Consider the following 25,376-nt stretch of genomic DNA (forward strand, 5'->3'; position numbering starts at 1 on the left):
GCGTCTGGATGTTGTAAATTCTCGGTCCTCATAACCTATGCCTGAGCATTTATAAGTGAACATCTGCCTTTCTCTATGACAAGGGTCTTGTACCTATTTATTTCATTTCTTCATATTTTCACCGTAGGTTCTCAATTCTATTTCTCTCTCATTATTTCCTCATATCTGCTTTCCATCATTACTAGTACTGTATATATCTGCTCTCATTTACACAGGTTATAATATGCCTCTTGTTAGCCCAGGATTCCTCCCTGGTATTGCGACGTAACATTTCTCACTGTGGGACAAAATTTTATTACCGCTTAGTATTTCTCACTTGTTTCACAATTCAGTTCTCTTCTATGCGTCCTGTTGGCACTGCATCAATTAACTGATTGTTTATGTAGAAAACACAAAACTATTTGTCATTACATTTCTTAGAAGTTCCCAATTATTTTATTACTGTAAGGCCATCAATAACAGATACCTCATCGGATATCAGTATCCTATAATCCTGACATTATGTTGAAAAGATTGTGAATACCCTAATTTACAGTTGGTTAAATAACTCATTCTAATCGCAACATCATTCTTCTTCTTCTTCTTCTTCTTCTTCTTCTTCTTCTTCTTCTTCTTCTTCTTCTTCTTCTTCTTCTTCTTCTTCTTCTTCTTCCTATTATTATTCTATCTGACTTCTCAAAAGATTCACAAATAGTTGCTGTTAATCACACCATCAAAATGTAACGATTATTATTATCGTCGTAAACTATCACTACAAAATTTTCATTTGCAACAAACTTATTATTATTATTATTATTATTATTATTATTATTATTATTATTATTATTATTATTATTATTATTATTATTATTATTATTTAACTTTGAAATTATGGCCTCAGTAAATATAATCTATGTTATTAAGTGACATAGTAAATATCCCAAAACAGGAATATAATGAAATCATACTCATAAGGCAGATAATGTTTTAATGCCAGGCCCTTAACATAAACTCATAACTTCCCCATAATTTATGGTATGTGACATTACATATACCATTAAGGTGACTTTAGCTGTCCTTCCTAAAACATAAGATTAAAACTTGGCATAATTATATCTATCGGATGACAGCGTGATCACGGATATAGTTAATTATTTACAGATTAATTAAAACAAAATTACAATAATCTACTACTCACATCATCCAAGCTGCATTGTCAGGCTATCCCATGCTGTCCTATCGGCACTTACTAGAATTTTAAGCCATGGTAAATATAAGCGTTGTCATGGTGAAGATTGGTGTATATCCAGACTAGCACGTATTACATATACACTGATAACACACGATTATATTGAAATTTATCGCACACACGTAACACTTCGTTTCCAAGTTAATTCTATGGTCTAATACTAATTGTTAACCTAACACACCCCAGGTGATAGTTTCACTCTACTATGGTGGTGTGAAGTTCTCCTGCAGTTATGTAACTTCCTACCAGCTGGTCAGCTGTGTGGGAAAAGAAGTGGCCCTTTTAAAATCTCGGTCATCGGATACCTGTCATAGAAGGCTGGCTAGTAATTGTTTACAGACTTCTCCCGTTCATTGTCCTGTACCTGTCGGGTTAACGGAATGTTCTTAATGAGCTCAAGGACCGACTAGCGAACTTCGAGTCTGGTTACTATACAGAGAGATTGTTATTCATCAAAATGTTCCCCCTGCTACCTGCTCTAGTCTGTTTTACTGCTTAATCTTACTTCTCTTTTGCATGCTGTCTCTAGCCTTGCCAACTAAGCTGTCTTTAAAGCAAACTGGCTACAAATGATGTCGGCCTTGTATTAGCACAACGAGTTATAAAATTGTATGTTATTCCTGACAAGTAAGCAAAATTGTAAATCCATGAAGTTATTTAACTCCAGTCTGTACTTCCTCAAAGTTAGTGAATATAATAGTGTGTTGAGTGTTCACTTACGAATTCTGATTGATTTGATGTAAGCCTGGAATAATTGGCTGCTCTGCTATCACACAAAATCGCACGGACATAGCGAAATACTCTGTGTCCCGCCTGAAGTTGCCAACACAACCATAGACTTGCTGAACTGAGAGTAGACTGCCAGACTGAGATGATACTGAGGTGGCAGTTCAGGTCACCTCTCGGTTATAAATCTTTGGTCGGACTACGTGATTCTATGCCATACTTCCGGTGTTTTATTGAGCTTGACTTATTAATTCAAGGGCATCGACATGTCATTAGCAGATGACCATTGCTCCTAATTTAGCTGGTATTATGATATGGAGCTGAAAGTTTGTGTACGATCGTTCAGTTTTTCACAATTCACATGGCGTGAGCAACATTGAACCAAGCCTTGGCAATTTGGTTGATGGTGGTACTTCCTCAAATTCCGTTTGTACTCATGCCACCAACATGAGATCAGTCACACTCAGTGATAGATTTCAATTTAGCTGTAATTAATTTAATAAAGTCTACCAAAAATTATACAGTGTACACTCCGATACAGTCTTTAGCACCCCAGTTGATGTGTAACATCACTCATACTCCCAAGTTGGACTAAATAATCTCAGCGGGAAATTTCGGTGCTTAAGAATGGAGCAATTGTATTAGCTGTGCCATTTTTCCTATGGGGTTTACACATCTAAGCCAAAGGATCTTGGCAATCTTCTTTCCTCTTCACACATTGGAGGTTTCTCTATCTAACAAAGACACGTGGAAGGTTTTAGAAAGTTCCGATTCCCAGGGTGTGGCGGTGAGCGACACTTTCTCATGCTGGGATGGCGGTTTCTTGCTAAGTGCATTTATGATGTAATTGGTTAACAACCCCAACAGAACGTGCTCTAATTCTTGCTCTAATGGCTTATTTCAACAGCTCCAGAGGGCCACTATGACAAGCTCTGCAATCCTTGTTGGAAATGTCGAATGCTGCTTCGATACTGATATAAAATTAGATGAATTAAATATTCCACCATATTGCCTAAGGCAATTTGGGTTCAATGTATGTGTTTTTCTTTCAACCAATTCATTGTCATAGTCTTAAGATTATGGCCCTAGTTGACTTTTAATTCATTTTTCACACAAACAACTGTTCATCAGTCAAAATATCTATATATGGACTACACTGAATGATCTTAACCCGACAGCATAGAGTGATATGTAGCACATGTCATGCAGTAGCCGTCTGCTGCTGTGCAGTGACGTGTCTGACATGTATTGTGCCACGCCTGGATAGTTGTTCCATCTCGTGACTTTCATTCAAACTATGTCCAAGGCCTCTTCACAGCCATCTAGATAAAGCTTCATTCTTTCGTTTCAGATATATGTCAGTCCATTTTAACAACTTTTCACCTAGTTATCGATGTGTAAAATTCATCAACTATTCGCTTGTGTACTTTTCCCACAATGGCATTGATGAACAAGGATCATTTTTCTAGCGATGTTATACAAGGCGTGTTAAATTAGTGTTTTAGTGATTATGAGGATAGTAGTTATAATTTTAGCGATGATTCTGATGACAGTGATGTTGATATTGTCGAATTAGACAGTGATGAGGCTGAAATGTTACAGAAGAGACTGTTGTTACCGACACTATTTGTGCTAGGTGTGGTAGTGCTGTGTGTAATTTTTACTGGGATGACAGGGTTAATTATGTAAGAAATAAACATGTGCTAGATGTGGTAGTGCTGCGTGTAATTTTTACTGGGACGACATGGATAATTACATAAGAAATAAACATTTTTAAGGTCTTTTCACCCCAAAGTTTAGCTCTAAATGTCGTGCAACCAGTAAAGTCTTTCAAACTTTCACTTGAACTCGTCCAGCTGAGTGTAACAGAAACAAATCACTACCACTTAGGGTACATCAAGTCCCGAGGAATGTTATTTCGATCTAGGATAAGAGAATTGATTCCATTCAATTAAAATGAGATGTATGTTACCTTAACTCTCTTCATGTTTATGGGAATGGTATAGAAACTGAATTTTAGGTCTTACTTCTCAAAAAATTGTACCATTGCTACCATTGTACCTAGATTCATATTTTTAGACAAATTAGAATCCATATGCAAATTACCTCACTTCAGTGACGAGACTAAACACAATATATGTCGTGGAACAAAAAGCTATTTCCAATATAATCAAAATTGGTTGGGCATTAACGGAGATATGATATAATGAAACAGTCTGGTGCAAAGGTATGGTAACCTTTAAATGCCCAGTGAAGGCTCCTCCCACATCCAGTGAGGGCTAGATTTTTAAATGCTCCCGCTCAGAAGGGTTAATTGTTTGTATTGTACCAACTCGTGCTGGTACTCACTGGTACAAGTAAACAAGGCCATGAAATAGCACATCCAAGAAAAACATTCAAACAGGAAACGTCAATACTCACCAAAATGCAGCAGCTGGACCATAAAACAGAGGCAACTCGGATCGTAACCTAGCGGTTTTCGCGGTGGTAAATAATAGAAGAATGAAAGAAAAACACTGCTTAATTTTTTTTTAAACTAGATTATTTAATTGCTGTGATTTTTAAACATTAACACACAATATAATAGAACAAATCCCACGAACCTACTACGCTGGCGTAGGAGGCGGAGAGGTGATACTCCCATGTGGCGTGTCCCAGGTGGCGGATAGGGGGGTCCTAACCGGCTTGCCGACGGATTTGAGGGAAATAAAATACCTCTCGTGGACCAAACACACTACCCCCTGCGGGTGGGGGACGCACATGTAGAACACAACCGCGGTATCCCCTGCCTGTCGTAAGAGGCGACTAAAAGGGGCGACCAAGGGATGATTGAATTAGAACCATGAAACTACTTTTGATTCGTACCATCATTCGGGGAACACCATGGGCTGCCTGTACTTGCGAGTAGTACCACTAAATTAGGTACAAAATAGGTTTGTGATTAGTAGCAGTAAAGAGGCTGGCCTGGGGGTTTCCAGTACCCATGCGTCATACCCATGTGAGCAACACCCCGCGTCTGGGCATAGCCTGTGAGTTGTACCGCTATATGAGCGACACCGTCGGTCTGCATTGCCTGTGATTGGTGCCCACTATGTGAGGAACACCACGGGAATACTGGCGCCCGTGATTAATACACCTAGGTGAAGAGCCCCATCGGTTTGCGTTGGCTGTGAGTGGTGCCATTGTGTGAGAAACACCATAGGTCTGCGTTCCCTGTACGAAGTACAATACTTGTGAGTAGTACCATCATGTGTGGAACACCGTGAGTCTTCGCTACTTTTGATTAGTACCCCAACATAACAAATACCATAGTTCTACTTTACTCGCAACATGTACCATTCTGTGGGGCCTTAGACGTGGATTTAATCAGAGTTCAAACATTAGTTAACAGGGCAAGCAGCTCAAAACATAATAGAGTGTGCACACATTAAATCAAATGGGCATTAAACGCCAGGTAGCTCAATCCACCAGGAAAAGCTCCCAGGATTAAATCACAGATCACTTAGGAAGAAGAATAAATAGCCCACAGCTCTCAACTCAAGACGCACACATCCCAAAATTAAAATCAAGGTCAATTATTATCAGTCGTATTTTAATTATCTCATACATTAGTTCCGATGAGCGACAGTAACCATAGAAATGTAAACAAGAGAGAGCGTTACCCCAGTAATAAGGAAAATTAACACCGAGAGAAAAGAAGGTCAGGAAGAAAAAATTAAGCAGAAAACAGATTCCGATCCACAGAGATAATCTCGCAATTTCATACTATTTAAAAGATGCCATTACATAATTTTTAAAAAAAAATTTACATTACTCCAAGCTTCTTTAACAGCGATGAAACAGGAAAGTCTTTTAGTCCGATTAAAACTCAGCCGACAGGTTTTACTCCCACACACATACGGTTTTAACAGAGCAGTGAGTAAGCCGAAAGTTTTTTTATCTAATAAAATTTCCAAGCTGGTTCGAAATGAAGGATTACCAGAATAGGAGATCGTAGAACATAGTAATGTCCACGAATTAAGTTTGGGTTTTGAGACAATTCAATCCAGCTCCAGTAGAAAAATTAAATAAAATATGTTTGAATAACAGAACTTACATTTGGTCCTTGAAGCCCAGCTAGCGCATGGCGTCAGATAGAAGAGCAGCTTACTTACATACTTGAAGAGCTCGAAACAAGTTAATTAAATAATGCACGTCCACTCCATTGAAGAAAATAATGGTAAATTAAAAGAATAAAGCACTTTAGGGCCATAGCCCATATCCATTACATGTTACCCAGGCATGTTGCGGTGGGTAAATGCTCTTATGAAGAGCGACAGCACAAAGCTTGCAAACATCATAGCTGAACACACGCCACTAAAGCGAGGTACACCAACAGAGCATAGGGCTCGCTAGCGGACCAAGTAAGACTCGCCCTCTAGCCGGCCTGAGATCAGACCAGTAAACAAGAGACATAAAATCAGGGAAGAAAAAAAAAACAACCATCGTATATAAACAATGGCAGTTACAATTAGCGACCTAAGTTGCACCGAAAAAAATTAAAACAGAGTAGGGATAAGATTCCAAAATGATACACATTTCAATGGCGAATTGCCCAGGTCTAAAATGTTGAAGGGAAAGGCTTAAAACATGTCCTCACTGGGACAGCATATATATATATTGTAACTACAAAGACGCACACACGCGATGCTGTCAGTTGCATACTCTATTTTATTTACATATTATATACACATTATACACGCATCAATGAACCACCATTTTGAACAAAACACTGCTACGAAGAAGAAGAAGACTGCTACACTTGCATGTCAACCAAAATCACAACATGAGTTCACGTGACTAACGACTTTCACTAGCAACTCTCGCTAACAACTCAACTCCAACTCGCAAGGCTGCGTCTTTATATACATTGCCTGGCCAGGCTTCTAGAAAAGTATGACACAGCATGTTTTCTCGTAATTTCTATAGTCTCCAATAACCTGTTTACAATGATTGGATTTTTCTATACAACTCTAGTAGCAAGATGCGTTATTCTGGACTATTACCATGTGTTGCACAACATTATAAGTTACTGGATTTATACATCATATTTATAGGTAATAATAAATTATATACTATTAATATACATACAGCAGACGAGTCCTGACATAACCTTACATGTGTTGTTATGACCACGATTTATACCAAATAAAGTCTGTACATAACTACGTAAATCTATACATATAAAATAAGAGTTTTGTCTGTTCATTGCTCAGAATTTGAAAAGAATGGTATTTCTGTATCTGTCATGTCCATAGTAACAAGGAAATGCACTTTTTACTTTTCTGTAATGTCTGTCTGTCTGTCTGTCTGTCTGTCTGTCTGTCTGTCTGTCTGTCTGTCTGTCTGTCTGTCTGTCTGTCTGTACACGCATCACTAGAAAACGGCTAAAGCGAACTTAATGAAAATTGGTATGCAAAGTAGGAGAAAACATCGCTACAATCTAGGCCATAAATAATTTTATTCACACTGATGGAAATGGTAGTTTAGGGGAAGGCTGAGAAGTTAATTTTCAATTATTTATGGTATTAGTGGTTCTATCTTAATAAAAATTGGTATGAAAGGTCGGGCAATAAGTCGCTTCAATCTATGCTATCAATAATTTTATTCGCACTGAGTGAAATGGTAGTTTAGGGGAAGGCCTAAAAATTATTCTTAAATATTTGTATTATTAGTGATCCTATCTCATTGGAAATTGTTATGCAAAGTCGGAGAATGAGCCACTGCAATCTAGACTATAAAGCATTTAATTCACCGTGAGTGAAATGGTACTTTAGTGGAAGGCCTAAAATGTAATTCTCAAATATTTATATTATTAGTGGTCGTATCGATAAATACTGCATAACCAAAGTTATATAGAATTAAATTTCTGACCATTTATGTCTTGTACATTTTTACCATACCGGCTATGGTAATACAGATATTCATGAATATGTATTTTTGTTGCGAAGTCCATATCAACGCCGAGTCAAGAGAAAATGGGTTAACATAATTTAATGAAAATCGGTATATAGAGTCGGGGAATAAGAAACTACAGTCTAAGCTATAAAGAATTTTATTAACCCTGGATGAAACTGTAGTTTAGGGGGAGGCGCTTAAAATGTAATTGTTAAATACCTATGTTATTGGTTCTATCGAAAAGTACTACATAACAAAGGTTGTAGAGAATACAATTTCCGATCATTTATGTTTTATTCAGTTTTAACGTACCGACTGTGATAAGAGTGGTATTTCAGAGTCGAAAGAAAACTAAATGTGAAGGGTTACAATATCGAAAGTTCATAACATTGATCAACAATAACATTACGTTGACCATTGTTTGTTGTGATGTTCTTTGTCTCTTATGCTGCCTCTCAACTCCAATAGATGGGATTACTGCTGCGTAGCGAGTATAATAGCCTGACTGAATATTGGCGGGAAATAGCCGGGGAGTTAGAAAACTTTCTTCTTTAGCACGCTATTCCTTTGGTTCATACATTTTCTGATACAGCTGGTACGCAGCACACTGGTTCATTATAGTATTCCAGCTGTTCGATCCCTACTCTGACACGCTGTTTTGAATGAGCAGTGGGCATAGCTTCTTAAAGCAAAGGCTCAAGTAGTAGTAGTAGTAGCAGCAGTAGTAGTAGTAGTAGTAGTAGTAGTAGTAGTAGTAGTAGTAGTAGTAGTAGTAGTAGTAGTAGTAGTAGTAGTAGTAGTAGTAGTAGATCTTTTAAAGACACCACTCTGTGTGGGAGTTGGATTTCCACCAACTAAAAACCCCTGCCCTCTTCACTCAGACCATTCTGGAACTGCTTGTCGGCATGACATCAGAATGGAGTGATGTATATTATTAAGTTCTTCCTTTCTCTTCTTTCTCCTTCATCCCCATAATGCTTGTCGCCATTGCCTTTACTGTGTTCCAGGCAGACGGGCTCTCTAACATAATCTGAACCAGATTCCCTGGCGTGAGTTGTCGGCCAAGTTGTTGGCAGGCTTTCCTTCGTTCTTCTTCCCATCGAACACAGTAGAATAAAGTGTGTTCTACTGTATCCCTTTCAGAACAGTACCGACAACCATCTTCCTGCGTCTTTCCCATCTTCATGGCGTATACGCCGAATCTTCCATGTCCTGTCAGGATCTGCGACAGATAGTAATCTACCTGTCGATGTCTACATTTAAGCCAGTCTCCTATGTTGGGTATTAGCTTTTTTGTCCTTTGGCCAACATCGGTTGTGCCATCCCATCGGTCTTGCCAGTCTAGTAAGAGTTGGTTCCTCGAGGCTTTCTTTTCTTCAGCAGATATAGTTGCACCCCTTTCATGCCAAAGTTTTCTCTCTACAACGAGGATGTCAATGGGAATACTGGCAGCTACAACTTGTAAAGCTGCTGTCGAAACAGTTCAATATGCACAGGTAACTCTGAGCAGCATTTTCCTCTGTACTCTTTCCATAGCTCTTCGGTGAATCTTCCTCCTGAGTGCATTGTGCCAGATAGGTGCAGCATAAAGTAAAAAGGAATATACTGCAGAGCACATAATCTGTCTCTTAACTGTTCTTGGTCCCCCGATGTTAGGCATAAGTCTGGCTAATGCCGATGCCTTTTCTCTGCCTTTTGGGTTACTGCCTTCACATGTGCACCAGATGTGCAGTTCCTGTCAATAAGAACCCCAAGGTATCGTACAGACTTTCCTGGGATAATCACTGTATCATTTAATAAGAAACGGACATTTTTCCAATTCCTGGAACCTTTCAAAATTACAGCCTCAGTCTTATGTGGAGCCAATCTCAACTTATTATTTACCATCCAAAGGTTAACTCGTCTCAGTGATTCATTTACTCGGAAGGTCAGTTCTTCTACATTCTCTGCTATTACCACTATTGCAAGGTCATCGGCATAACCAATAGATGTTGTCCCTTTTGTCAGCTGCAGGCGTAAGACACCATCATATAGAATGTTCCACAAGGTGGGTCCTAGGACAGATCCCTGTGGAATGCCAGCACTCATTTCAAGATCTTCTAAATCATGAAATCGTATTCTTCGTCCTTTGAAGTACTTAACGATTATTTGTTGTAGATACTGAGAAATGTTCATTCTTCTCTCAAAATAATGCTCCAAGAAGCAGTGTTAAAAGCATTTTTGACATCTAGCGTTATCAAGGCAGCCCATTTCTCACTGCTTTCTGCCTGTATTTGAATCACCCTCTCAATAGCTTGGGTTGTGGTTCTACCCTTTCTAAATCCAAACTGGTTCGAAGAAAGTCCTCCCTGTTGTTCAAGTTCTTTCTCCAGTCTAGTTTTAATCAATCCTTCGTAAAGTTTGCTCAAGGTGTTTAATAAGCAAAGTGGCATGTATGCTGATGGATCTAATGATAGTTTCCCTGCCTTCAATAACAGCACTAGCTTGGCTACTTTCCACTCATCGGAGAATTCACGCTTTTTTAATAAATCATTGAAGACTGATAAGATCCAACCAGGTGCCACCTCAACTGCATACTTGATGGCTTCTGGTGGGATTCCATCTACACCTGGTGCCTTACCAGTCTTCATATTGCGTGCTACCTCTTGTAACTCAACCACAGTGAACGGTTCTGCAACACAAAAATCTGATTCCGTTTCAAGTCTGTCAGTAGTAGTAGTAGTAGTAGTAGTAGTAGTAGTAGTAGTAGTAGTAGTAGTAGTAGTAGTAGTAGTAGTCGTCTTGAATAACAGTTAGGGCTATTCCAAATTATAGCACCTCAATTCACTAAATCTGTATGTATAAAAAATAAGAGTTTTGTCTGTGCATTGCTCTGAATTTAAAATGGATGGTATTTCTGTATCGGCCATGTCCACAGTAACAAGGAAATGCACTTTTAAATTTTCCGTAATTTCTGTCTGTCTGTCTGTTGGTATTTATGTACACGCATCACTAGAAAACGGAGAATGGGCCACTACAATCTAGGCTATAAATAATTTTATTCACGCTGAGTGAAATGGTAGTTCAGGGAAAGACCTAAAATTTTATTCTTACATATTTATGTTATTAGCAGTCCTGTCGATAAATACTATATAACTAAAGTTATATAGTAATGAATTTATGATCATTTATGTCTTATACATTTTTACTGTACCGGCTATGATAACAGAGATATTCATGAATTTGGATTTTTGTTGCTCAAGTCCATATCAGCACCGAGTCACGAGAAAATGGGTGAACAGAATTGAATGAAAATCGGTATGTAAAGTTGGGGAATAGGGATGATGATGATGATGATGATGATGATGATTGTTGTTTAAAGGGGCCAAACATCGAGGTCATCGGCCGCTAATGGTACGAAATGAGATGAAATGGAATGACAAATTAAAAGTCTAAAATTCTCCACTGACCAGAATTCAAAGCGTGAGAACGAAGAATGAATGGATGGACATGAATTTAAAACAATCAGTGGATGCGACCCACAATGCTTTACATTCAAACAAACTTACGTAAAGGAATAGGATTACTGACCAAGGGACTGCTGCTACAGCATAACACTGAATCGATGATGCCTGCAGTGTAAAGGGGGTCCAAAATCCAAGTTATCGGCCCCTCATAACGGTACTGATCACTAGGAAAGTAGAGCCATGGTATTTGTCCTGTTGCGGTACTAATCGAAAGTAGCAGAGACTCGCTGTATTTCACACATTATGGTACAACTCACAGGTTATGAAATTCGACATATAATACAGACCTATGTTTTTCTCCCTTTGCGGCGCCATTTACAGGCAACGCAAACCTATGGTGTTCATCACATAAGAGTACTAACCACAGGGACCTTCCCCTATCCCGTGGTGTTCCTCATATAGTGGGTACTAATCACAGGCATGGCAGAACCATGGTAGCTATCATCCCATGGTCCTGCTCATATGGTGGCACTAATCAAAGGTACTGAAAAAGCCGACCGCACGGTGCTCCTGTGTGCTACTAATCATAAACCTACTTGGTACCTAATATAGTGGTACTATGCGCAAGTAAAAGCGATCCATGTTGCTCTCCGCGTGGTGGTACAAATCACAAGTAGTTTCATGGTTCCAAGACAATCATCCCTTGGTCGCCCCTTTTAGTCATTTCTTACGACAGGCAGGGGATACCGTGGGGGTATTCTTCATCTGCATCCCCCACCCACAGGGGGTAGTGTGTTTGGTCCACGAGAGGTATTTTATTTCCCTCAAGTCCGCCGGCAAGCCGGTTAGGACCCCCCAATTCGCCACCTGGGACGTGCCACGTGGGAGTATCACCTCTCCCCCTGCTACGCCAGTGTAGTAGGTTCGTTAGGGGAATAAGGAACTACAGTCGAAAGAAAACTAAATGTGAAGGCCTACAATGTAGAAAGCTCATAAAATTGATCAAAAATAACGTGACATTGACCATTGTTTGTTGTGATATGCTTTGTGTATTCTGTTGCCATGCATTTCCGATAGATGGGATTACTGTTGCGTACAGAGTTTTTTTAATTTGCTTTACGTCGCACCGACACAGATAGGTCTTAAGGTGACGATGGGTTAGGAATGGGCTGGGAATGCAAAGGAAGCGGCCGTGGCCTTGAATAAGGTTTAGCCCCTGCATTTGCCTGCTGTGAACATGGGAAACTACGGAAACCCATCTTCAGGACTGTCGACAGTGAGGTTCACATCCATTATTATCCGGGTGCAAGCTCACATTCGTGCACCCCCAACAGCAATGCCAACTCACCCGGTCGTACCGAGTAAAACAGCCTGCCTGAATATAGGCGGGAAGTAGCTGGGGAGTTAGAGAACTTTCTTCTTTAGCATGCCATTCCTGTGGTTCATAAATTTTCTGATACTGCTGGTACATAACACACTGGTTCATCATAGCATTCGAGCTATTCAATCCCTACTCTGTGGCACTGATTGGAATAAGCAGTGTGTTCACTTACATAAACAATGGCAGAGGAGTGTTCACGGCCATCTGCGGCCTGATCATTCGAGCATTGGGAATTTGGACTGTTATATCGGCACCGTAGTAATGATCGTTAAAGGTGAGAAAATGTGCGGTTTTTCATCTGATCGAGTATTTTATATGATAACATTGCGTTCAATCGCTACATTCCTACTGACGTTTATTGTAATGACCTATGTTGACTTCAGTCAGAAAACCACAAAGACAGTCTTTCTGAGAATCCTGTAGCGAAGCACGGGTACATCAGCTAGTAATAATAATAATCATCAAGCTCGATATTTTCATTATATACCCATGGGTTAAAGAATTATTTCCAAGTTATACTAGTCCATTACACTTGCATCGATGTGTGTGTTTTCTTTCGGCCAAAAGTCAATTCAATTTTTTAGATGATGCTTTGTTCTATCTTAGACTGTCTTACTAATAATTAGCTGAAGATGACCGTTCCTATTGGTTCAAATTAGTCCTAGTCTTTGTTAGGTGGTTAATAAGAAAAACCTTTTGTTAACAAAGTAATGCACAATTGGCATCATATTGGGAAGAAAGTAGACTATCCTAATGCCCTTGAGTTTAGGAGCTGTGCAGTTGTCAATAAAAAGCAAAATTTTTCTGTTAGCCCCTACATTTTTTTTTGTTTAGCACTACAAACCAGTTTCCAAAATGTTCACTAGTCATCCTGCTTTTTTGTTACCCTTATACTTTACTGGAAAACTTTAAACAGCTTAAAATTTCTTGGTTTTGCTGATTTTCCTATCATTAGCAATGGTAACTTTTCGGAGCCATCCATATTTGCCCCAACGAGTATCATTACTCTTTCCTTGCTGCTTTTCTTGCCTCTGCATTTTTTTTCCTCTTTAAATGTAAATATTTTATCTGGCATGCACTTAGAAAACAGAGCTGTTTCATCTACGTTGAAGATGCCTTTTGATTCATAATCTGCGATGAGTTCAGACAATCCATTTAACCACTTGTTGGTCATTTCTTCATTAACTGAAGCATTTTCACTATACATATTTATAAAACAATTGTCATTTCTTCTTTAAACCCAGTAAACCACCCTGAGCTTGCTCTAAAATTAAAAATACCTAAATTTTTGGCTATTCCTTCTGCCTTAGCATGCACCAGTGGGCCACTCAATGGAACGTTATGATCATGGGATTGTTTGAACTACTTTAAAACACACTTGTCAATATCAGGAAATTCATCGCCTCCCATTCGTTTCCTCTTTCCTCAATTTTGTAAAACCCAGCTTTCCATGATTCGTCGTTATTTTTTATGTACATTGAGAATGTGTTAAGCAAGATTCCATACTCTTTAGTGATTTCAATCTTCTTCTTTACTCCTCTTTCCACTTCTTTTAGCACTTCTTTTTTTTTTTTTTTTTTTTTTTTTTTTTTTTTTTTTTTTTTTTTTTTTTTCCTGCATGTATTAAAATACTATAAGCACTACAATTTGACATTTTGAACACACTGAGAGATGAATGGTTCACATTCCAAGGTTGATGACTTTGGGATGGAAGAAGGGGAAGATTTCCAGTGGCCAGGTGCGGATGCCCGAAGACGAGCGATGGTTAAGGCCATGCCGATCCCACACTCGTAACGGTTAAGTCTGTTAACAATAACGACTACCTGACCATAATGAGGAAATTACAGTAAAAGTGTAGAGAGTTCTTGGGAATTATTTAAAGGCTTCAATTCATGGAACCATTACAAAATTACCTTTCGATAAAATCCTGTTTTCTAGTTATCTAAATTTAAGTTTTGATAATTCGAATTGAATACCTTTTTTTATTACATTGATTAGAATGGAAATTTCAAACGGAATAAACTTTTATTCGAATTATCCAATGCCGATTTAACCAGAGTCCACTGTATTCATATATATTGTCTCTATTATACTGTAATTAATTGCAAAAATAGAGTAGAACCAATTTAAAACAATAACATGACACTTACCTAGAAAGGATAACACAAGTAAAGCTTAAAAAAAGCACCTGAAATAAACAATTGATGCAAAGCGAGGGAATCCCCACTATGCGTGTACTGCATTATACTATGCGATTATATATCAATTTATAATTAATGACAAAAAGGCCATATACCGAGCTCGATAGCTGCAGTCGCTTAAGCGCGGCCAGTATCCAGTATTCGGGAGATAGTAGGTTCGAACCCCACTGTCGACAGCCCTGAAAATGGTTTTCCGTGGTTTCCCATTTTCACACCAGGCAAATGCTGGGGCTGTACCTTAATTAAGGCCACGGCCGCTTCCTTCCCACTCCTAGCCCTTCCCTGTCCCATCGTCGCCAAAAGACCTGTCTGTGTCGGTGCGACGTAAAGCAAGTAGCAAAAAAAAAAAAGGCCATAGTTGTGAATGCATGTAGTCAGATCATGAATTGAGGTTCATCACTACTGCATCCACCATATTCCCCTGACTTACTTCTCATACATCCGAACACCCGAGTAAAGAAAAGAAATCTTCTGAAACAAAAGCATGCAGAAATTGAATATTGAGAATTTTCTACTCCTTGGGAGTGTTATATGTATTGGATTCCTTGCCAATTTTGGAAGGAACATGTAGCTTCTAACTACTTAATTTCAAATAGAACTGTTCAATGTTATGGTGTACTTCTCTTCCTCCTAGACCTGATATTATTTCCCTCGTGTAAATTATTAGTTTTTTGTGTGTCTTTCATTATGAAAACTATATTTTAGACTTCAGATTGCTAATGTACTCTTCTGACAAAAAAAAAATAAAAAGTTACCAAGCTTTTCATGAAAGAATCAGTGTCAAATCGAAACCGACTTTCAACCTATTAGGTTATGTTCCATACGTTTACTGCATGCTGAAGAGACGTTAAGTTTAGAACAAAACTGGCCAACCGGACACCAGTGGGATCCGAACCCACAACCTCACGATTTCGCGTCGGTTGCTCTACCAATTGAGCTATGGTGGCCTAGGCCATCTTTGTTCTGTTGGAAAGGATATAAGCTACAGGTCTGGTACTACTACCATCACACCGTAGAGTGTGTTTAAGTTGCCCGTTGAGGGCCACGGCAATGAACATTGAATTTTCACAACCGCATTGTAATCGAAACCGACTTTCAACCTATTTGGTCGTGTTCCATACGTTTAGTGCGTGCTGAAGAGATGTGAACTGATTTTGATTACAATGCGGTCGTGAAAATTCAATATTCATTGACTTGGCCCTCAACGGGCAACTTTAACGCACTCTACAGCATGATGGTAGTAGCACCAGACCTGTAGCTTATATCCTTTCCAACAGGTTGGGGCAGTACGGCGGGTGTGGAAGGATGTCCCATTCAAGCAATTTTAAGGTGTCTTTCACTAGTTTTGCTGTGTGAGATGGCGCATTGTCGTGTAACAATCACTTTGCGATGTCATCTGCCCCATTCCGGTCGTCTTCAAGTCAATGCGATTTAAATTAATCATTTGTTGGCGATAGCGTTGTGCATTAACGGTTTCGCTGGGCTTCAAGGGTTCATAATGCACAATACTGCTCTAGTCCCGCCAGACACAAACTATGATCTTCTAGCCGAAGCAATTTGGCCTTGGTGTTGAAGGACCGGCTTCACCAGGTGACAGCCATGATTTTGTCTGCTTCGGGTTTTCAGAATAAATCCATTTTTCATCACCCGTCACAATTCAGTACAGAAATATTTTTCTTTTGTGGCGTTAAAGCAGCATTTCACAATTGACTTTGCAATTTTCCACTTGCCGTTCATTCAAATCTTGTGGGGACCCATTTATCAAGTTTATTAATCTTCCCCATTGCTCGTAAATATCTGCTGATTGTTCTTTTGTGACACACTTAATGTTTGTGCCAATTGCTGTAGAGTTTGAGTTGGGTCATCCAGAGCGCGCACTGTCTTTCATGTTGAAATCGCCCTGTTTAAATTGTCGAAACCATGTCTCACATGTTCTAATCGATGTAGCATTTTCACCATATGTTTCTACCAGCAAACGATGACTTTCCACAGCCTTTTTCTTTTCATTAAATAAGAAAAGCCATGTGTGCCACAAGTGCTCTTTTTCAGGCACAAATGTCGACATGATCACTGAATGATACAACACAGACACTAATGTTTGGCGGACTCAACTTGTGTGTGTTGGTAGGTTAATGTCAGACAAACAAACTGACGTATGTGTCAAATTTATATGCTGCGTACTGTTCGCTGGCACTATATCTTAGTGAAACCGGAAAAGACTTATGCATAGACCTGGTATATCTGGACAATGACCATATAATGTAATAAAATACACTGCCAGGAAACAAAACATGCAACATCCTCAAGGACAAGGCCATTTTATACACAAGCAATGTAACAAGTATTTCATCATTGCAGGAGTATATGATTACAAATTCAGACCAAATGAAACACACGTCACAGTAAAGGGTGTACAAACAGTCACATCAGTACATGGCATACCCCCTCTGGTGGCAATGTAGGCGTGTATTCACACATGCAAATGGTCATAAAGGTGCCGAATGGCATTATGCAATACATTGTCCCAAGCATCCTGCACCTTTGATCCAATTCGGCAGTGGTTCTTGCAGGCTCTGAAGAACGCGTAAATTCCCACTTCATCATGTCCCACACCTGTTCAATTGGCGAGAAATCCGGTGATCTTGCTGGCCAGGGCAGTTGTTGTACACCACGTAGAGCACATTGTGCTGCAGCAGCTGTATGTGGATGTGCATTGTCCTGCTGAAAAAGCACATCACCTGAAATCTATCTGAATAAATAATTAAATAATTGAAATAGAATAAATTAATAAAAATAATAATTTGAAATGTCTGTAGTATGAACGCCAGAGTTCACCAGAATGGGTCCCTCGAATTTTGATAGAGCATGATAACAGGGCGTGTACATAAAGCTGCGTACTGGTACATCTGCTTCAGGCCTTACCTAACCTTCTGAAAACGAATAAATAGGTAGGAACTGCACATACCTTCATCTATAACTCTGATTCTAAAATAACTAACTATATTCTGAATAATATCTGTGCATGAGCACCTTATCAACACACCAAAATATACTTAAAATACATATTCTGAATAATATTCGTGCATGAGCACCTCATCAACACACCAAAATATACATAAAATACACTCACAAAATACCGCTGGAAGACTCCATATTTACTACAACAACAACAACAACAACAACAAAAACAGTGGGAAACCAAAAGCTTGGACCAAGCTACCATTTGCAGTTAGTCCGTTGAAAGTTCATTACAAAGCTTATTGTAACAGGAACGCCCATACTTTAGCTTCATCGGAGAGCATGGGTTGACGTCAGGGCGTGTACGGTCCATGCTAGGAACCACAGAGAGAATGGCATTTGAATAAGTTGTTTTGAAATTTATGTCTTTGTTTATTGTAGTTAGACAAGAAATATACCACCTTTTACAGATGTGAAGGATGGATTTGAGAAAGTCCTAACAGTGGTTAGAAATGACGCTGTCTCTCAGCTTCGGCTTCGGCGATGTCCTGCGTTACCGGACGCCTTCCCCCTCACCATGGATCTCCTCTCAACACCATGGCACCATGTTATCCCACGGTGGTTGACAGGTCTTGAAGGTCCGATGAGGATCGGGATCGTACCCGAGAGTCGGACGCCTGAGGATCAATTACGTGCAGTGTGGAATTGTTGATTTAGCATTTAATTCCACTTCGGTTCCAAGAAGTGTATAGGCATCACACAGAATGTCAATGAGATCTGGTACAACACTGCTTTACTGCACTGCACATTTTGCGAATTAGTACCTTCAGTGAATATTACTACTCAACGCAGTTCATAGAATTTACAAGTTCCACAGTTCATAACGAAAGAAGAAGATTAACACAGTTCAACATAAATGAAATTATTGTTGTTCGATGCACTTATCAACATAACTCAAGTTAATAGAATATCACCATTAATAATAATATTAATAATATTAATAACAATAATAATAATAATTTCGTGTGGCTATTTCTAGCTGAGTGCAGCTCTTGTAAGGCAGACCCTCCTATGAGGGTGGGCGGCATCTGCCATATGTAGGTAACTGCGTGTTATTGTGGTAGAGGATAGTATTATGTGTGGTGTGTGAGTTGCAGGGATGTTGGGGACAGCACAAACACCCAGCCTCCGGACCACTGGAATTAACCAATGAAGGTTAAAATCCCCGACCCAGCCGGGAATCGAACCCGGGACCCTCTGAACCAAAGGCCAGTACGCTGACCATTCAGCCAATGAGTGGGACACCGTTCATAGTGAAAGAAGATTAACACAGTTCAACATAAATGAAAATATTGCCGTTCGATGCACTGTTCTAGTGAACCACGCCTACTTAGCGAACACAGTTCAAAAACCTAGAGTCTATTCTGTCACTAAGGCACAGTCTCATCAAAGTAAATTCTGTTACTAAAGCACAGTTTTTATGAAATAAATTCTGCCACTAAGGCACAGTCTTATGAAAATAAATTCTGTTATTAAAGCACAGTTTTTACGAAATAACTTAAGTCGTTAAGGCAGTCTTATGAACCTAAAAGGCATGATTATAACATGATCAGCATAGTTTAAAGGAAAGGAATTAATACTGTCCAACAAATAAATGGTACAGTCTTTAGAAATTATTATGATACAGTTCGTTGCGAAAGACTGACTTGAGTCAGATGGTCTCGTTTGTAACTGAACTATCACTTCCCTGTATATATACAATAACACGACGATAAACTATTATGTGGCGAGTCCGCCCAGTTTATGCAAGTTGATAATAATTTATGATTATTCGCTCAGAGAATATAGTCCCCTTCTCAAGAATGTTAATTTCTCGAACTGTTCAAGTTTTAATACACGAGTGTATCAGCTGTTGACGACTCAAAATATTATATCACTTCCTACCTCGTACAAAAATAGAGATCAAAGTTTCCACCTTCGACACTTAGAAATTTGTACGTCCACATGCGCAAACGCTTGTATTTTCTGTAAATACAACTACCGTCAGCAGTCTGCCGAACATAGAAACAATCTTGGACTGATATCATCCTCAGCTAGCCCGCACACTGTGGCAGCTGCGAATACACACAGATACTGATTTAAGCTAACTCAACTAGCTCCTTTTTTACCCTTAGTCCGGGCATCGTGGCTTCTGATTCATCAATATTCTATCTTCAATTTCTCGGTTATCCCACTGCCTATTTTAATGAAATTTGGTATTCTACCCTCTGTTGTTATGGGCTACACTGTGATGTAATTGAAATTTTTGTATCACATTCAGTTCTAGAAATCATGTGATGGAAGGAATTGAATGTTCGATGGCTACGTCATATGTCCTTGGCTGGCTTTCCATCAGTGAGCAGGTTGCATGCATAGCTGCTACATCCGTCACCTGTGTGCACAGCGGGCTTTTCAAGACTCTCGTACAGCTGTTGTTACGAGTTGCGTTTGTATGCACCAGAAATACTTTGATAATGAATGTCGCTGTGACATTCTCGTTTCAATATCTATGTTGATGAATACCCTTCACTGTCTCTCTGTATCAACACAACTTGCATATTCTCATTATTGGCACTGTACCTTATAATTCTGTATTCACTGACTCTAACACTTAGTTTAAAGATACATTCACTCAAGCAACACACGCTTGCTGTTCCAGAACATAAATTATGGAAAGTCCGAGACACAGTACCCTATAGCTTTTAGCAACATATAATACCAAGCCGCTACAAGTGATACAATACCGAGTGCTTAAGCACTCCACAGTTGTAGGTTATTACTATACTTCACATTCCACAAACATTATAAGACCACGTTCCACCAAAGTTACATCTCCTCTTCCTACCAGAGTTTGAAGTCAAGTCCTCTCTGCCATTTTCTCACATGCCTAAATAGACCTCAGCTTTCCCCTTCCTCTCGCATGATACATCTAGATTGATCCTGGCTGTCCAATCACAAGTAGAAGATCCTCTTGTCATTCCAAGACCACGCCCCAAACCACTTCCGTGTCACAAGGCCACCTTATCGGACTCTGGGATGTCCGCATGACTCACGCAAACTTTCCAAGTCGTAATAGCACTGTTTTCCCATCCTTTTGCACAAAACAAATTACTCGTATCACATATGGAGACCTTCCAGCTTGAAATATTAAGAACAAAATATACAACTGAAATAATAATACCTAATAATAATAATAATAATAATAATAATAATAATAATAATAATAATAATAATAATAATACGAATATGACAATAATATCTCTTACTTCTGAATACAGTGCGAGGGTGTGATATATGTACTATCACACACCTTTCTGTCAAAGAAATGGCAGTAACACGGAGACAACAACCTGGGCAATGTAGTGGTCACTGATTACATTTCCCTGCAGAAGCACCAACTGTGGCTGCGAGTTATAACTGATGGCCCTCGACACCATGAAGCCTGGGGTGGGACCTGGACGTCGTGGGCTAATGAACTCTGGAATAGGCCGTCACCAGGTCTACGCCATACATGTGTACATCCATCACTTGCATACAGATGGAACCTACCCTCGTCACTGAAGACAACAGAGCGCCATTCCCCTCACCAGTCGGCTCTTTCATGACACCAGAGTAGCCGTGCCTGCCAGTGTCATGGTGTCAGTGTTAGCCTGGCCAGAGGCACGCATTATCATAATCCTGCTGCAAGCAGACGGTTCCATCCAGCTTCACGTAGGCCCACAATGCAAACCCATTCAAATGGCTGCAGTTGCTCAACAGGACCACGTACTTGTCAGTGGGGCAAATGTTGCAAACACTCTTTACCTCTAATGCCAGCACAGCTACTGCCTGCAGAGTCAAAACAGAGTGCGCAAGGACAGGCCTCGTGAGCCCCATGTGATCGCTGATATCTGTGACAAATTAATCACTAACACAACAACCCTTCAATATGCACATATTATACCCTGGTGCCACTGAACACAGTCCTTGGGGATGTTTCATGGTTTTTTTCCTCTCTTTTTTTGGCAGTGTATGTCTCTTGTGTTGCTCTTTAAAATTCATTTGTACAATTCACTCTTTGCCAATAAACTTGCATAATTGTATTATATTAGGAAAGTGACAGCAGTGTTTTGGACACAATTGGCAGCAAAAGTTATCATTTTGACTCATTCTGATAGCATAGAAGTGCACCCTTTTATTGCCAAAAGTGTACATAAATCTCTGTATGTCACTAACCAAGAAATGTGTATGATGACTTACTGCTTCTTTTTGTTTGTTTTTATTTTTTGCTCGCGGACTTGGTGACTAAATAAATTGGCTTAAGAATGTTCATGAGGAAAATACTGTTAGTATGCTAATGTGAATATGTTTATTTTTCTTTCCTGAAAGTTTAACAAAACTTAATCAACAGCGTTAACTATTACATGTGTTACTAAGTGTATGTATAAACTGAATAACTGCTATACAATGCTGTCTAACATAAAAATTGTTTCTTATTCTAGAGTGAAGATCTTAACATGTCCAGCGATAAAGACATTGTACCTCGTGGACCTTCATTAGTCGAATGCCCTGAAGATGAAGATTTCTTAACAGCGTTTGAACGCATGGTGTCTGACAATATTCAGGATCGCATGCGTGAGACTGTTAAACCACAGCAGTTAGATATTTCTGTACCATTGCACATTAAGGGGAGTGCAAAGAAAACATACGGTATGTATGCATAGACTAAATCTTTATATGCTTTTAAGTGTTAGCATATTCTTACATTTCTAAAGTTTTTGTTTCACAGTTCCTATTTCTAGGAATAATTAGTGTATGGAAAATTAAAACTAAAGCAGTAAGTTTGGTGAGAGATACATATTGATGAACTTTGATCAGTTTGGTGAAAATTATTTTTTATATGACTAAATAAATTGGCTTAAGAATGTTCATGAGGAAAATACTGTTAGTATGCTAATGTGAATATGTTTAATTTTTTTCCTGAAAGTTTAACAAAACTTAATCAACAGTGTTAACTATTACCTGTGTTACTAAGCAAAATTTGCATATGCTCCATGGTACAAATGGGAGGCCAAATTTGAGTGATTGTGTCCCTAGTGCAACAGATGCTGGAATAATACCTTATTTCAAGAAATGACTCTAGATACTCAAAGACCTTAAATTAATCATCAGGGAGAACGATAAACATTATTGCACTTCCTCATTTATGCTGTGAATAGTTTATGTTCATCATTTCTTTTGTCCGACTCGTTGGCTGAACGGTCAGCGTACTGGCCTTCGGTTCAGAGGGTCCCAGGTTCAATTGCCGGTCGGGTCAGGGATTTTAACCTTAATTGGTTAATTCCAATGGTACGGGGGCTGGGTGTATGTGTTGTCTTCATCATCATTTCATCCTCATCACGACGCGCAGGTCGCCTACGGGAGTCAAATAGAAAGTCCTGCACCTGGCGAGCCAAACCCGCCCTGGGATATCCCGGCACTAAAAGCCATACGACATTTCATTTCATCATTCCTTTATATTTGATTAGAGTGAAAATGCTTGCTTCTGATATAGGGTTAACTGCAGATTATGATGGTTGTATAATAATTTCGTGTGGCTATTTCTAGCCGAGTGCAGTCCTTGTAAGGCAGACCCTCCGATGAGGGTGGGCGGCAACTGCCATGTTGTAGGTAACTGCGTGTTATTGTGGTGGAGGATAGTGTTATCTGTGGTGTGTGAGTTGCAGGGATGTTGGGGACGGTACAAACACCCAGCCCCTGGGCCATTGGAATTAAGCAAAGTAGATTAAAATCCCCGACCCGGCCGGGAATCGAACCCGGGACCATCTGAACCGAAGGCCAGTATGCTGACCATTCAGCCAACGAGTCGGACTATGATGATTGTGTTATCGTGTGATGTGAATGCCAGGGAATAGATCACCAAAGAACATAATAGACTTTTTCATGGACAACAAGAAGAGTGGAAGGAGACCATGGTGGCGATGGTTAGGCTGACTTTCGTATGATTCAGTGATAAGAGGTGTGGAACTAAACAAGGCCACAGAGCTAGTTGGAAATAGAGGATTGTGGAGGTACTTAGTTAATTCACAGAGGCTTGGAAACTGGATGCTGAAATGCAGAGGATGGACGGACGGACGGACAGGGAGGCACTTGTTCAAGTCAAGGGTTTAAAGTCAAACAACACTGTTATTTCCAAAAACAGAACTTTACACAAGAAAGGAAAACTGACATTAGACACACATGACTTCATTTATTTTGGTATTGCTGCTTTATTTTGAGAGGTATTTTCTCAAAATTTAAACTATACATAGAAAGTATTGTAATACTGTATCATTCAAAGCAGTATTAATGTAACCTGTAGGTGGGTGGATAAATGAACACATGACTGGTAGCATTTACTCTTAAGATTTATTATTTAACACTTACAGCTATATAGAATACACAGGCACACAATCCACTGGTTCACGCATGCGTGTGCTCTCTCTCTCTCTCTCTCTCTCTCTCTCTCTCTGGGCTGAATATCTCAGATGGCAGAGCACTGGTCTTCTAAGCCCAACTTGACAGGTTCGATCCTGGCTCAGTTCGGTAGTATTTGAAGGTGCCCAAATACGTCAGCCTCTTATCACCAGAATTACTGGCATGTTAAAGAATTCCTACAGGAAAATTTCTGGCACCTTGGCATCTCCAAAAACCGTAAAAGTACAGTAGCCAGTGGGACATAAAATCAATAACTTTATTATTATTATTATTATTATTATTATTATTATTATTATTATTATTATTATTATTATTATTATTATTATTATTATTATTATCTCTCCGTCACACTAGTTATTCAGTGTAATACTTAGGAGCTAAAATTTTACAGTACACACACTTCTACAACTGTCGCTTGCACCGTAGTGCAGTTCACAGTTTGTACCCGCACAATCACAGTATTACACTCACACGGCATTCCAAATTCATAGTCCCTCGCCGCTCAGCTGCACTGTCATCCCTCATTGCTGAATTGCACTGTTCTGCAATTGTTGTCAGTTCACACATAACAGCGCTCACTCCACAGCGCTGTCAGTCCCAGAACTGAACCATCACTACCTAATCTGGCTTGTCTTGTGTGGGGAGTTAAAGTAAGAAATTTCATTTTTTGTCCATACTGAACTGAGATTAAAATGATTGAACTTTATAGGGTCCACCTATTCAATACAATAATAATGTTGTCTAGATGTATTTACAACATTCTAAATTTATTTAGGAATAGTTTTGAGGCAATTATATAAATCTCTCTTACATTGCCTGTTTACCAAGTTCTTTGTACAGCTGAGGAAGACGCAAAAATGCGTCAAAACTAGTCCTGAATAAATTTAAGAAATTACGTAAATCTCTCTTACGTTGCCTGTTTACCAAGTTCTTTGTACAGCTGAGGATGACGCAAAAATGCGTCGAAACTAGTCCTGAATAAATTTAGAATGTTGTAATTACAT

The 25,376-nt window shown here is 39.3% G+C and overlaps 1 protein-coding gene across 2 annotated transcripts in view; it reads left to right on the top strand.

The window, feature by feature from the left end:
• The window catches only part of LOC136864008 (regulator of nonsense transcripts 2), a 514,509-nt gene that overhangs the window by 423,387 nt on the left and 65,746 nt on the right, over window positions 1-25,376 (top strand). For both annotated transcript variants that reach the window (XM_067140503.2, XM_067140504.2), the window contains exon 18: window positions 22,398-22,605. In XM_067140503.2, the coding sequence (XP_066996604.2) occupies window positions 22,398-22,605 (208 nt within the window). The remainder of the gene's footprint in view (window positions 1-22,397; window positions 22,606-25,376) is intronic.

The sequence above is a fragment of the Anabrus simplex genome, chromosome 2, assembly GCF_040414725.1.
Source record: "Anabrus simplex isolate iqAnaSimp1 chromosome 2, ASM4041472v1, whole genome shotgun sequence".
Taxonomy (NCBI): Eukaryota; Metazoa; Arthropoda; class Insecta; order Orthoptera; family Tettigoniidae; genus Anabrus; species Anabrus simplex.